At 35.7% G+C, this 14,953-nt stretch overlaps 1 protein-coding gene across 9 annotated transcripts in view; it reads left to right on the top strand.

The window, feature by feature from the left end:
• Positions 1-14,953, top strand: part of CSPP1 (centrosome and spindle pole associated protein 1) — a 63,508-nt gene that overhangs the window by 31,393 nt on the left and 17,162 nt on the right. For 6 of the 9 annotated variants that reach the window (XM_050318417.1, XM_050318443.1, XM_050318435.1 and 3 more), the window contains 10 exons: positions 416-534; positions 2,138-2,216; positions 2,549-2,669; positions 4,732-4,879; positions 6,860-7,012; positions 9,231-9,343; positions 10,417-10,566; positions 11,628-11,774; positions 12,557-12,661; positions 13,741-13,807. In XM_050318417.1, coding sequence (XP_050174374.1) covers positions 416-534; positions 2,138-2,216; positions 2,549-2,669; positions 4,732-4,879; positions 6,860-7,012; positions 9,231-9,343; positions 10,417-10,566; positions 11,628-11,774; positions 12,557-12,661; positions 13,741-13,807 — 1,202 coding nt within the window. The remainder of the gene's footprint in view (positions 1-415; positions 535-2,137; positions 2,217-2,548; positions 2,670-4,731; positions 4,880-6,859; positions 7,013-9,230; positions 9,344-10,416; positions 10,567-11,627; positions 11,775-12,556; positions 12,662-13,740; positions 13,808-14,953) is intronic. The other 3 variants (XM_050318460.1, XM_050318452.1, XM_050318426.1) reach the window with 2 other exon arrangements.

Here is a 14,953-nt window from a genome sequence, read left to right as displayed (position 1 = left end):
GAGCTGCAGGCACATGGCTTAAGCTGTGCTGAGCTACTCACCCTTTGACCAGAGACTAATCCTTGCCTTGTTTTATTTACTGTTGCTGATGTAACCAGCAAGTGTCATTAACTGAACCAGTAAAAGAGGGCGTGCTTGTTTTATGCTCTTTAGATCTCTGTAATAGTGTGGGTTCATGTAGTATTCCCTAAGGGAAAGTAAATTCCCTGCTGAGGTTTATTGTTTCTCCACGGCACTAATGAGAGGTCTTCAGCTGAACTAAATTAGGATTTTTTCATAATGAATTCTCTTTCTACTCGCATTCCGCCTCCCTTCTCCTTCCCTCCCTCTCCTCTGCCTCCTCACCTCTCTTCTTTTGATGATCTCTTTTCAGTTGTACAGCAAACCAAAGAGTTGTGTCCCTTTTTTCTTCAAGGCTTGCACCGTTGCCACCGCCTCCACCACCAGTTCTGACAGACAACTATAGAACACCTTATGATGATGCATATTACTTTTATGGGGCTAGGAATCCTCTGGATCCTGCTCTTGCATATTGTAAGTTGATTTTAGGTGGGTTGGTTGTTAGAGTGATTCAGGTGACTACTTTTCATCTAATTAAATAATGAATAAAGTAGAACTAGTGACAGCAAATGAATCGCATTTTTTAGATTGAATGAAAAGGGCTTTCTGTTTTTGAATGAAGTAGTTTTTTCCAACTGCAAAAGGGGCTGTGGCTTCCAGAAATCCTGTTCATCACTTGAACAAGCTCTAGTCTCAGCTACTTAGCCATTACTCCTCCTACATTATAATTTTCATTATAATCTTGATAATTCAAACATTATTTTATAAATTTACATAAATAACATAATTCATTACATGTTTGGGTGTTCCTACAATTTCAGATATAATTTTAAATATTTTTAAAACATTTATTAATACATTAAATATCTTAAAATAATGTACAAAGAATTCTGTCTTTGTATTTTAAGGACTCCTTTTTTTGTCTGTCCTTTGACGGCTTCAAAAATGATTTAATGAAAGAAACAACTGTGATGTGTGTGTGGAGGGACTGGATTGTGTGGTGTGTGTTTTTATCTTTTTTCTTTTTTTTTGCTTTTTTAAAGGAAAAAGCAGAAATGCTTTTTAAAATTTGTTATGCTACCTTCATAGAAAAGGTAAAATGAAGAGGGGAAAAAACCTTAAAAAAATAACTCTTTTATTAGTTTTATTTGAATGGTATTTGTATGCGCTGGGGAATTTCAGGAAAGCTAGAGATTGAAGAGCAAAAGGGCTTGGATTTTTTTTTTCCTATCTCCATTGTAAATTTCTCCCTATCTTGTTATGTAATAGCTTAGGGTTTGAGAAAGACTTATTTATTTGTTTGTTTCCTTATTTAAAAGTTCCATACATTTAACCTTTTCTTTGTAATCCTTTTTTCAGACCACAGTTTTAACTCACGGAAGTTTGGCGATTTTGTTGGGGTTGTTTGGTTTGGGTTTTTTTTCCTGTGTATTTTCATTTGTTGTTTGTTGTTTGCTTGTGTTTGTTTTTTACCCTTGCATCAATATAACTTCTAGGATAAAATGGCTTACAATTTAGAGTATTAAAGAAACTAATACTTGAAATTCACATGTGAGAGTTAAGTTGTCCTAAAGCTTGGTTACACAAACTGGAATACTGCTAGTGCTTAGTATTTGAAGAGTGAAATTGTTGGAGGTGCATCTCTTACTGCCTTGAACACGAGCAGTAACGTGCACAGTAATTTCAAGCCCCTTGTAGCAGGGTGCTGCAGGTCTTGTTTCAGTGAGAGTACAGGTGTACTGCAATTAGGTGATACATTTGGAAGGCATGAGGACAAGTGTTACCATTAAGTGAGTTATTTAATTTTGTTGTTTCATTTTAGAATATGGTAATGAAGTAATTTGTCAAATTCAAAGGGGTTTAGTTGAATTTAAGAAACAGATTTGTACCTTGGCATTGTATTTCGTGCTTTAGAGGGCGTTATGGATTAGCTAAATTTGTTATAGAAGCTGAGAGTCCTGTTAGTAATCCTGCACTTACAGAGTTAGAGCAGTGAACTCTGTCTTGTTAAGTAATGACAAATACTTATATCTGAGCATTCAAAATTTGAAATAGTATTTTTATTTTCTCTGTGTAGATCGTCCCGGTATGATGGGAATGCAGCCCACTCCTAATCTGGATCCTCCTTTAAGTCAAGCCCCAGTAGAGCAATCTGTGTAAGTATTATTTAGATTCATATTCCTCGTTTGCATTTATCTTTTTGTTTTGGGAATATATTGCTGAGAATGGACGTGCCTTTGAAATAAAATGTATTAAATACAACTTTTCAAACTTCAACGAAGGATTTCTATCTGAACAATAAAACAATAATTCAGTGAACTCCTACTTTCATATGGATTTATAAAAATGTTTGGGATTATAATCTGCCAGGCTGTGGAAAACAACAGTATTCCAGGTAGGAATTTTTAATTTTTTTCTTCTTTTTTTTCATTCCCTCCATCTGGACCCTGTGATCTTTTCCTATTGTATGTGTGGTTTTTCAATTCAGAAGTAACATTGGACAGAAGAATACAGGAGACGGGCAAAGAAGCATAGGAATACTTTCTGAAGAAAAAACACAGCCTTCCAGGGAGCCAACATTATCTTACCAACAAGAATTACAACAGCAGGTACTGAGTGATAAAGCTTCTGACTCTTTATTCTTTTATTTTTTGACATCCAATGGTTTTAACTGTAGTTAAACTGTCTTTCAGACATTTTTATTTAGCTTACACATTAAAAGTTTCTTAATTCTCCCTGCCTTCATCACTTCCTTCCTCACATTCTTCAGCCCTGCTTTAGTTCATTTTAGCTCTTCAAACAGACAGTAAGCTCTTCAGTTTTTTTTGTCAGAGGCAGAGGGAGTGTTAAGATTTACAGCAAACATGTTAGCTCCAGGCATGTAGCTCTATATGATTATTTTCATAAACATAAGAACCTGCATCTTAAAGGCAATGGATTGTATTGCTGTGATATTCCTACTGAAAGATTGCTTTTGAGAATTAGTACCGTAATTATTAGGAACAGTCTAATTTCAGGAAGTTCTTCATGTTCATTTGGACACTAATTCAAAAGCTTTCCTGATGTTTATTTCCAGTGTGTTTGCAGTGGTATCTTACCTTTTTTTAGCTTCCTTTTTGATAGACTAGACAAATTTTTCGAATCCCCTCTTCTAGTAGATGTCCTACTCATCTTAGTGGCCTTTTGCTACTGTACCTTGTGGAAGTTTATAAAATGTATTTGGCCATAATGAGGCATATTATTTTGGAAGAGATTTTGCTAGAACCCAGTTCAGTGGCACCTAACATTTTCTTATCTTATTCTTTATATATTTCTTTGCTGGGGGTAAATAATGGCTATAAAAATATTATAGTTCTAATTATGATTGTGCATTGGGACAAAGAGAGGCTGCCAAGCAAAGTCAAAAAAGAATTAAATAAACATTTAGGAATAGTGTCTGATACTGCACATACGCTTGTCTAAAGGCATTTTCCTACTATAGGCTTAAGTAAATTTTATCTTGCCATATGAGAGACTGCACAATTTGACATAAAGGTCTAATAAACACTGCTTGATAGTTTTTCAGAGTTATTATGCTGCTTATGGTTGAAAGCAAACAGAAGGTATTCTGCTTTTTTTTTCCTATTGGGAAGACTGACTGACCATTTTTGTAAATGGTTGAAGGAGCTAGATGGGTCTTTGTTGACTCATTATATCTCTTATGAAGTTGTATGACTACTTGATAAGGGGAAATCATAGAATTACAGAATGGTTAGGCTTGGAAGGGGACCTTAAAGTTCATCTTGTTCCACCACCCCTTCCTGCAGAGACACACCTACCATTAGAGCAGGTTGTTCAGAGCCCTGTCCCAACTGGCTGTGAACACTTCCAGCGATGGAACATCCACAGCTCCTCTGGGCAGCCTGTTCCAGTGCCTCATCACCCTCACAGTGGTTTACATTAATTATATTTATCTAATTAGTAAGCTTATCTAATGCAAATACAAACTTAAGAAAAATACAGTAATACATTTTAGTTACATAAATAGAGGTTAACGTTTGAAAAGCTCTAAATAGAAGAGGAACTTTTTAACAGCTGTTCACTTTGTATATGTTACATTTATGAGGAGATTTAGTTACATAAATGTAACCTGATTTTGAAGAAAAGGAAGAACAATCTGTATGAACATTTCTGTGTTACATACATACATCAAATGGTATTACTGCAGAAAACTGTTTCACGAATGGTTATAGAATTGTGTATCCTTCTGTTAAGGCAGTTATTCTTAGGAGTCATCTCTAGTTTAAGTTTCGATTAAACAAAATATACTAAGTTGAGAGAAGCAAATGTTGTAGCGTTATACAGTTTTGCCTGTTTGATTTTCAGGCAGTATAAACATCTGTATCAAAGATCCAGGGATAGGGAACTTTGGATATAGAGCAAGTGTCAGATGTGAACATCTCTGGAACTTGGGAGTCTTACAATGTGTATCTGTATGTTTCTCTGATTATGCACAACTGTCAGTGCATGTTTTCACAACGGTATTCAATGCCCTGTCTGCAGCGTAGACAGTGAAATGTTTGGATTTGCTTGATACAGATGAGGGAAATAGGTAATGAGAGCATTCAATTGGCACCGTTAACTTTTTATTAAAATTATACCTAATGTGCTATTTTTATGGTTTGTTTTTAGATAAGAGAGAGAGAGGAGCGACGCAGGCAGGAGCGAGAGGAGAATGAGCGCTATGAAGCCAAGATAGAAGCAGAAATGAGGAACTACAACCCCTGGGGAAGAGGTGGTGGTGGTGCTCCTCTCAGAGATGCAGAAGGAAATCTGATAGGTATGTTTGCCAGAATTATGTGTTGTCTGTTCAAGATTGATGTTTTCTTGCTCTCCTAAGGGAGAGCTGTTTTATTCAGCTGTGTTATTCCTTGTTTTGTAACGCTGGTAGCCCTTTATTGGCAAATAGACTTGTTTCGAGGAGGTGCACTCTAGGAATATTTCAGTAATTATTTTCATTTCTGTAGAAGCATTCAAAGAGTACAATTTGAACAAAACGGGTAACAAAGGATATGTCAACTGGAAGTGAAGATGCAATGCAGTCGTAAAGGGAGAAGGAGGAAAACAAGCTTTTAGCATCATCAGCAATACAAATGCTAAAGTCTCTTGTGAAGACTTTTATTTAAACATGTCCCAGGGACAGGTTTTAAATTGCCTTTCTTTTTAAAAGTAATTTCTAGGCTTAGAAATCTCTACTTGTGACATGGAAAATGGAAGCATGTTTTGTATAAATATACAAAGCTAAGCGGAATATTTAAGTTTCCACAAGTAACATTGCTGGTAAATGGCTATATAAAGAGCAGTCAACAGTAATGTTTTATAAGGCTTAGTTTTTTCCAAATGCTCTTTTATACAAGATGGGAATAGTGAGCTGGGAAATAGCTGTGATCCAGGCAAGTTGTTCATCCACCCCTCTAGTAAATCATGGAACACTTACTGGATAAGTAGTTAGTTTCAGTTATATGACACCTGAGCAACATATGGCAAAATTAATAGTGTAGTTTGAGGGTAGCAGGTGAAGTTTAAATGCTTTCCTAAACATTTTGTAACCAAGTTACAAGTTTAAAAGGTTGCATTAAGGATCCAAGCTTGCATTTATTCCCAGAGCAATTAGAGGTGTTAGTACTGCCTGACTTTGGGCACTGCATTTAAGTGTTTGGCTTCTTTCTCTGTTCTTTAACAGTGGTGAGAGTGGAAATGCAGAGGTCTCACACTAGCCTGAGCTCTGCTGAGAACTTTATCTGTAAATGAGGAACCAAGAGAAAGAAGCTTCTTACCCTGTTTTCCTGACTTACATATATAAAGTACTTTTCCCACCACAGCTGGCAGCATTATGGATAAGCTATGAGTCAAATGTCGTGCAACATAACGTGCTTTCTGCCATGTCTCTTTTTTGTGCAGTGTGACTTTTCTTTATATCCTCTTAAAAATGTCTGTAAATAGCTTTTGAGACTGATATGTGCAAAGGCTGCTTTACAGAGAGGTATGTAATTTGAAGTTCCTGGAATCTGTGTGCTCAAATGACTACGTAATTATCATTATGACTACATAATTAGCAGAAACACTATTTCAAAAGGTAATCTGAAAACTGTGCAGTACTTTTTTTGTTTTGAAATGAGCCTTTAGATATTATGGTAACACTTCAAAACCAGTAGAAATTAACATCTTTGTTCAGGCACCATGTAAATTTTGGTGCAAATGCTGGATAATGTTGCTTTGCTTACAGATAGAAATTTGCATCTGGATTATTACTGAAGACATGAAAACCAAAATACACTTCAACGCTTCAATGCATTTATTACTCCTAATAGTAATCAAATAGAGATTCAGGACTTAAATACCAGTATTAACTCAGAAGTTAATAACTTTTACAGCTTTAAAGAGATAGAAGAAGGGGTGGTTTCTAAATATGTGCATATCAACATAGACTTATCAGTCACTTTTGTCTTTGAGCTCTTTCTCTTTCTTTTTAATAGCATTTTGGGTTGGAAGACAGAAGGTTTGTTGTGAAGAATGATTCATGACAAAAGAAAAGCAACAAAATAAATCTTCTAATCAGTTAATTAATAGTACCTAATTATTAGTTATTTCACCTTTAGCCTCTATATTCTTGTCTTTGCCTGAATCTTCTGTTCCCATAGCTGATATGCTCAGGAAAAGTGGAATTTAATCAAAAACCCCAGTATTCTTGAGAATCTAGGGTGAACGTGCGTTTTGTGAGAATAAAATGCTATAAACAGTTATTTCCCCTTTCCTTTAGCGGACTTGAAGATCATGCACAAGCAAAATGAAGATGCATATCTTAATCCAGAGGCGAGACTATATGAAGATAAAAGGGCTCTTATAACTGTTGACCTAAGTTTGGCCTCCTCAAGACCTGAGAACACAGAAGCATCTACAAATAAAATAGCAGGTTTATACTGTGTTACAGCTCTAATTATCCATAAGTCTTAGTGAACAAAATTCTCTAGTTCTTTACCCCTTTTTAGTAGTCCTGTGATAGTGTTAGTGCTCTTTATGTGTGAAATCAGTATCATGCTTCTTTCCCAAACTTCTTCACTGCTGTCACTGCGTGCTCTTAAAATGTATTTTCTTATCTATCTTGTCAGTAGTGGTAACTAATAACTGTTTCAGTGCTGAAGAGTCAGGATCAGTATATTAGTTTTCCAGGTTCAGTGTTACCTAATCAAATCTTCATACGTACTTTTTTTATTCTTAAATGACACAGTAAAATACAGCTATGTAGTAGGTTACTAGGTGAGAATGTGGAATAAAAGGAGATGGAAGGTCTTTAGGTGAATGATGTTAGAGATTTAAGGTGAAATTGGTACAGTAACGAGGTTAACAAGTTCTCAAAAGTTAGAGGTAAGTTAGGTCCGTATGCAGCCCTGTGCACTACCTCCAAGTTACAGGGGTAACATTTCACATTTAAAAACTAATACATCTTTATCTTCTTACATTTTGTGAGACATCTAAATGAGAACATTGTGGTACTCCAGGTCTGTTCCTAGTTTGGGCAAATGCCAGGATTAGTGACGGTCTTAAATCAGCTTAGATGCTACTTTTCTTTCTCCTGTCCTAACTGTTGCACTACTGTGTAAAGAATTACTCAGTGTCCTTACTACTGACTTTTGTTCCTTCTGTCCCACCTCTCACTCTTTATCTCTTACAGACTGTATATTTAAGCATTTAATGAGAAGTGAAACAGGCAAGGCTGATAAAGTAATAATATAAAAGAGCCAAGAGCCCCCTGGTTAGACTACTTACTTTGGAATCAGGTGGTGGAGCACATCAGTGATTGGAAATTTATAGTCTTGCACCTTGAATTTGATCAACCAGGCAGTAAAGTGGCTTTCTTTATGTTTTGGTGGGTTTGGTTGGTTAGATTTTTGGACACCAACCCCTAAAAGAGGAACTTGAAAGACAGTAGCTGGTTCACAGCAAGTGTTTTCCTTGATAATTTCCATAGTAACTTGGGTCTGTCTTGTATCCATGCCTTCTAAATGGTATAAAAAATTTATTCTGCTTTTTTGCATGGAACATATCGATGGGAAGTAACTCCATCCTGAAAGAGCTTCTTGTAAATTTAGTTACATTTTGGAAAGATTCAAACACTGCTTTCATGTAAGGAAGAATAACTCTAACCTCAAAGCATACTCCTTGGTATGCAAGCACATAGGCTGTAGTAGTGAGCATGTGCATTCCTATGGGAATACGTGTATGTCTTATTTCTGCTTTCATCTGACCTGGATGGTACATCACCATGTAGTGAAATGTAATGTTTGTCTGAGCTCAGTGGAACTGTTGCTCTTGCACATCCTTGAGGCACTGTCCTTCACAGGAGGCATGGTATGAATGAAAAACATGCTGTATAAGCTGGAAAGTTAACACAACTTACTCTACTTTTCCTTTACTTCCTGTCTTTCTCCTCTGTTTCCTGTATGGATTCTGTTCTGCAAAACCTGCTCTGTGTTGCATCTGAATTAATCCTTCTATCTGCAGCTTTTGGGACTGTATGGTTATGACGTGTTCGTAACTCAGGGCTAAAGGGGACCTGACACTTCCTGCTTCGTAGTACGGAAGGCACCTTTTACTGGCAGAATTCAGTTTTCTGACTGCTCAGAATTTTATTTACCAGTCTAGGGCTTTGCTTTGTATAGCATCCTTTGCTATTTTACCTAAGAATTTGTTCTATTAGGATGCTCTGTTTTCAAGTATTAAAAAAACCTAAGGAACAGAACTGTATGTTCCAAGAGTAATTGCAAGCAGTGAAGTTATGAGGTGTAAAGTATTTGCTGTTCTAATTAACTTGCAGGTAATATTTTTAGATACTGAACTGCAGATCAGACAGCAAAATATATGATTTTCGTAGGTGTTATTTAGTAAAAAAAACAACTCACTTTGATTTTATTAATTAAGCAGCTAAAACCTGGCAGTATTGTAGGCAGGCAATGTAATATCTTTTAATCTCAGCTGTTGACTGGCCATTATTATTATTATTATTATAGTCTTGAATTATGGCTGTCATAAGATACCTTTTGAAACAAGTGTCTTAGAGACTCCCTTCTTCACTCTGACTTGCTGTCTTAATTTTGCTTTGGATTTTGTCTGTAATTTTTCCCCTCCTTTAGGTGTTACATTTGCACAGGCCTCTCCTTTTGCTCGAGGTAACGTGTTTGGTGAACCACCGTCTCCGCAGTATCTTAAGCAGCAGGAGTCATACAAGAACTCTCTTCGTCTGCAGGTGAATGTGCACACCAGATGTCATCTGGTTAAATGAATTATAAAAAGAGGGTTTGCAGTCAGAGTAAATCACCACTGCCAACCAAAGACCCTACTTACCCAATCATACCCAGTTCTGTACACGAGAGGTGTAGCAAGAGCTGTGTACTATCGAGTTGCTCAGATTTTGGCTTATATAATAACATCACTTTTATAAGCATTTCTTATTAGTTGGCTTCTTTAATCCAGGTTCTATCTTCTTTTTTTTTTCCCCTAAGTACAGCTCTTCAAATACAGTATTGGGTTTTCCAGCTGTGCATACTGTACAGGTTTGCACACATAAGTACCTAAAGAAACAAAGATGTTTGCCCTTGGAAGTTTACATGTTACAAATGCACACTCATCAAAATGAAATGGTGATCAGTGAGACAGTCACAGTGTAGTTATTTATTGATGTGTATATAAAATCTGCCTGTTCTTCTACCAACTTCTGGCTTCTATCTGTAATACTTCACATTTAATTGTGTACCACAGGAATTAAATATCAATATTGAGGAAATCCCAGATAATTTAAAAGAGTACTAAAGTCATACAGTAGTTTGATGCGGATCTCTTGAAAAGATCAAGGGGTTTTTTTTCCATGTATGGGGTGCCAAAAAGACTAAAGGGCAGACCTTTAGCTTTAGTAAGTCAACACTGGGTCTTCTTCCTGGAAAGGAAGAAGAATTGCTATATATTTTTTGGCTTGGTTTCCTATCTTCCATTATTTAATCAGTGAAGAAAAGTGTTATTCCAGCATATCTGGAGTAGAGTAAGTGTTAGGAAATATTCTGGGTTTATTAGTAGCATTTATAAGTTGTTTTCTTACTGGAGGGTGGTTCTGTAAAAGGTGGCCAAAAAGAAATAGTGAAATAGAATGTCATGTTAAAGGAGTTCTGAAGCTGAAATGCAAGACAGGCCCTGGTATTCTTTCAATTGTGCCATAGAACTTTTGGCTGTGCAAGTAGGTACTGCAAAAGGTCATGATGGTAAATGTTGTTTATCAGATTACTGCTGGCTATTGACAGTTAAATACTTCTTTGTTGTATTTTCTAGATTGAAGAAAAGAGACGTAGGGAAGAAGCAGAACGAGAAAAACTTAGAATGGAAGAAGAAAAAGAGGAAAAACGAATAGCAGAAGAGAGGATGAGAATTCAAAAAGAGTATGAAGAGGAACAAGAAGAGAAAAGGAAGAAAGACGAGGAGGTGTAGTATTTTGATACTTTGACCTTTTTACATCCTAAACTAACCCTTTGCAATATTTGTCGCCTAGACTGAGAAGGTAAACTGAGCAGTGTCCTGTGCATTGGTCCTTGCTTGTAAATGGGTCTGTGTTAGCCAGAGGAGAAGTGGAAGATTGTCAGCATTAACTAGCACATTCTTCTCACTCTTCATCGTGCACTATGAACTTGAAGTGCTGTTAATGCTTCTAAGAAAAATTGCATAGTTTTATAAGTGACAGCAGTGCTCTTCTTGCTAAAGAAATTTGATGATAAGACCAATAAAAAGCTTCGTCAAATTGGTGAATTAAAAAAAAAAACAGCCCAGTTTGGTGTTTTTTTATTAACATCTTAAATCTATCTCTCGTGGAATTATTTGTAGTCTGAATGTAGCTATACAGGAACGTTTTATAAAGCTATTTTTTATTTGGTGAAGAGATATCTTTGAGATAAGAATACTGCTTGTTTGGGAAGAACAGCAAGCAAATTTAATGAATGCTTTTCATGGAGGTAAATTCAAATCCAAATCAATCCCTATGGACTAAATTAAAACTAAGTTTTAAAAAGTAAAAGCTTTATTTATCAGGTTTGAAAAAGTGAATAAATCTTCATAATTTTTGAATATCATAAATAATTGTAGGAAAAGGACACAGGACCATCAGAGATGGAGGGATCTTTCAATACACTGTGGGATTATGAAAGGTTGGTTCAGGATGTAGGACTTCAAGAGAGAAAACTTAGCTTATATTCTAAATTCTCTTTCCATATAGTATGAGCAAGTTAGCTGGATCAGCCTTGTCTTCTGAATACTAGAGCTGGCCTAGTATAGAGTGGGAAGCTTACTGGTATTTTCCTAATCACAAACACAGGACTAAAATCGAGACTGGATGATAATTTTCTCTGTGGGCTTGTGATAGTGTGGTGCATGTTTACAGTATGTTTTGTTTACATCTTTGATGTGTAACTTTAACCTTCCAAAGAAAACCAAACCAAAACTTTAGTAATTTTGAGTCTTTTTTTAATGCGCTGATAATGTTTATGTTACAGCGAAGATTGAAAAATGAAGAAATAATTCGATTGGATGAAGAAAGGAAAAAAGAGGCAGAAAAAAAGAGAAAAGAAAAAGAAGAAAAGCAAAAGGAGCAACTTAGACAATATTTTGAGAAAGAAAAGATGGAAGAGGAAAAGAAGATGGTATGCTTCAGTGACTTTCTAAGATACAAATACTTCTTTCTAACTTTTAGAAATAACTGGATTTTAAAGAAATCACATGATTTCTTAGACCTCCACCTTCAGTGTTGCTCCCTTCTCACTTTATCAAGCTACAGTATACTTAGTGCAAAAAATCAGACATGCTGCAGTGGAAACTTATCTTGCTGATTTATTTTGCATTAAAAAATAGTAAAAACAAGCATAGTAAGAGCAAGCTGCAGTCTATAGTTGATTTTTATATCCGCAGTGAAGCGCTATGATCTGCATTTGCAGAGGTGCAAATACAAATAAAATGAGTTATACAGTGTGGAGGACTGGTAGGACTGTTCATCTTGAACAATGGTGTTCTTGATAATCTAATAATTTTCTAATAATTTCTTGACCTGGGTGGTGTAGAAAGTCCATCACATCGAATTTTGATGGACAAAATCAAAGTAAATTATAAAACTGTTTCTCTTATAAAATTTCTACAAAATTTCTGTCAGTTCTCTGAAGTGGACAGATATAGTGGGAGTGTCTAGAGGAAAAAGAGATATGTAACTTAAACATGAATGAAAAAAGTCCCTATGGCACAGAAAAGAAAAGGATTAAAACTACTCTAGGTAGGAAACAAAATCACATGAAATAATTTTTGAAATAATTTTATGCACTTAAGAGCATTTTTCTGTCAAATGAAAAATACTAACAAAACTCTCCTTGTCCAAAATAATACTTTATTCAGAAGCTATAGGAACGTAGTTTCAGCCTTACTTTCCTCCGTGCAGTTTTCACGGCGACCTTCTCCCATCATTCCCACTCTTCAGAACAAATCAGTAAGAAAAGAAGAAAGGATTCCCTCTGCTGAGAGCCTTGTATCTTACCATTCACAAGTATGATTATTGTAGCAAACTTGTACTGGTTTATTTAAGATCATACAGCATATGAAATCCTACCAGGTTTTTAATGCTTGCTAGTTATTACTGGAATGCCACAGATAACTGGAGACTTACAGATAACTTTACATTGATCAGTCTTGTAGCTCTGAAATTTAAAGCTAAATTTGGTTCCAAGTATTGAAGAAATTTTTTGGCCATGTGTTGTTTGAATTTTTTGTTCTGCGTTTGCATATTCTGTAGGGATGAGTACCTCATTTTGGAGAGGACTAGCACGATCTAGAAGGGTTAATGATCTCAAGATCTAGGATAAGAAAGATTACATATTATCTGGCAGGTCTTTGTGTTCACTCAGACAAGAATTTAGCTCAGGCACAAAGTTTAATGTTGATTCATAGCTACAGACATTCTTGTATCATATTTATGTTTTTGAAAGTACCAGAAGGTTATAACTGCAGTTATACTTTGCTTTCTTCTGTGCATCAAAAATGAGTTACAGGAGTGGTCCTGAGACATCCCATTTCTTTCCCTTGTTAATCCCGGGGACAATATTTTTTTGTTTTTTTAGATAAATTTCTCTTATAAAGAGTAGATTAAATAATAGGTTATGATACTTGAATCTCAGTCTAAACTTCTGTCTTTTTACTGAGGAAGTGTTTTTTGGGTTTTTTTACAAACATATGAACTCAGCTAAATACCTTATAGTGCAGTTTCAGAGAATATTTTATGTTGGCCTTTAAACCGTATTAAAACCATTGCTTTCCCTAAATGTGAAAAGTACTCTGGAGGATGGTCTGTTTAGTTTTGTCTTAGCAGAACTTGGTATAGGTTTGTCTGGATCTCTGAATAGTGCATTACAGTAATATATAAGTTTATAGTGGCTGTAAATACTATCCAAGTATAGGAATTTGGATTATACATTTAAACATCAGATTTAAAAAAACCTTAAACAACCTGTAAGGTTATTATTCTGTCTTCCAATTGTTAATGTAAATTGAATGTAAAATAAGAAAATAGAAGGTACTATATTTTTTTCCTTTCACATATTAACATTTCATATTCATTATGATCACTAGGAGCCTGCACAGCCAAGAGTTCCTTCTCCACCTGTCCCTGCCAGAAGAAATCAGTTGCGTTCATTAGGTGGGTATCTGTCTTTACTGCAAACTCACTTTCTGTTACAAGAAAATTGTTCTTAGTTACAGTTCCCTTTCTTTCCTGCAAAGGAATAGTCTTTTAAAGTTTGCATTTTTATGTGGTTGTTTTCTCTGTCTTAATAGTATCAGTGTATTGGTATGGTATGTCTGAAGTTTTAATGCAAAATAAAAATGCATTTATTATGTGTCTTCATCAGGAAATGTTTTTTTTGTAAAAACTCTGATAATGGAATAGTCTTCACAGGAAGTGCTGGATCTCTGTCAGAACAGTTGTTACCACTGTAATCAGAATTTTGCAAAACGGGAGAGTTTTGCATTGGCTGATTAAACCAACAATTGCAGTTGTAACTCTTAAATTCTGCTTATATTTGTTAATCTGCCTAATCCTCTGCTTGTTCCTCTTAGCTTTCACAGGTGGTTTTAAAATTCATCTATGCTGGGAGGATCTCCTTTGCTTTTTTTATATGCTAGTTATCTTGGCAATATACGGGTGGAAAACAGTAATTTTCCTTCTGACTCTTTTTTACAAGTATATAAGAAACAGCATGTGGAATGAAGCAGTAACACCACTACATATGGAATGTAACAGCACAACACTGTCTTGTTGTGGCTTTTCCACTAGATGGGAGAGTGGTTCTTAATGTGGCCATTGGAAATTGATTGGCTCAGACTGTCTGCCTTGAGAGAAATAAAGACATATGGATTAAGTCTCATGTTTGAGGATTTAAACTGGTAAAACTTGCTTCCCTGCTAGGTTCTGGACACAGTCTAAAAGTCAGTAAAATATCAAATTACTAAGCATGTTATTTGGAAAATGAGGAATTTATTAAACTGGTTTAACTTATGCAGGACTGCTGTCCTGACCACCAAAAAACAGCTTAGACCCAAAGTAGATCTAAAAAGTCAGCATAAGCACATACTAAAAGCTTTGAAATTGAAGTTAGAACTCTTGACCACTTAAGACAGTCTGCACTGTACAGACATATATCCCACTTTTGAGACAGGAAACAGAAATGAGGTTGTGTGCTTGCAGATACCACCTCAATTCCTGTCATCTGCCTCTGGACCTCTGAGGACTGTGTAGGTTTGCTTATTTCAAAGTAAGGCTTTTTACTGGCAATGCCCTCTTGCT

Source organism: Myiozetetes cayanensis, unplaced genomic scaffold, assembly GCF_022539395.1.
Source record: "Myiozetetes cayanensis isolate MyiCay16 unplaced genomic scaffold, myiCay2020 scf1, whole genome shotgun sequence".
Lineage (NCBI taxonomy): Eukaryota > Metazoa > Chordata > Aves > Passeriformes > Tyrannidae > Myiozetetes > Myiozetetes cayanensis.
The sequence above is the reverse complement of the archived record's forward strand: the minus strand, read 5'-3'. Positions and strand labels throughout refer to the sequence as shown.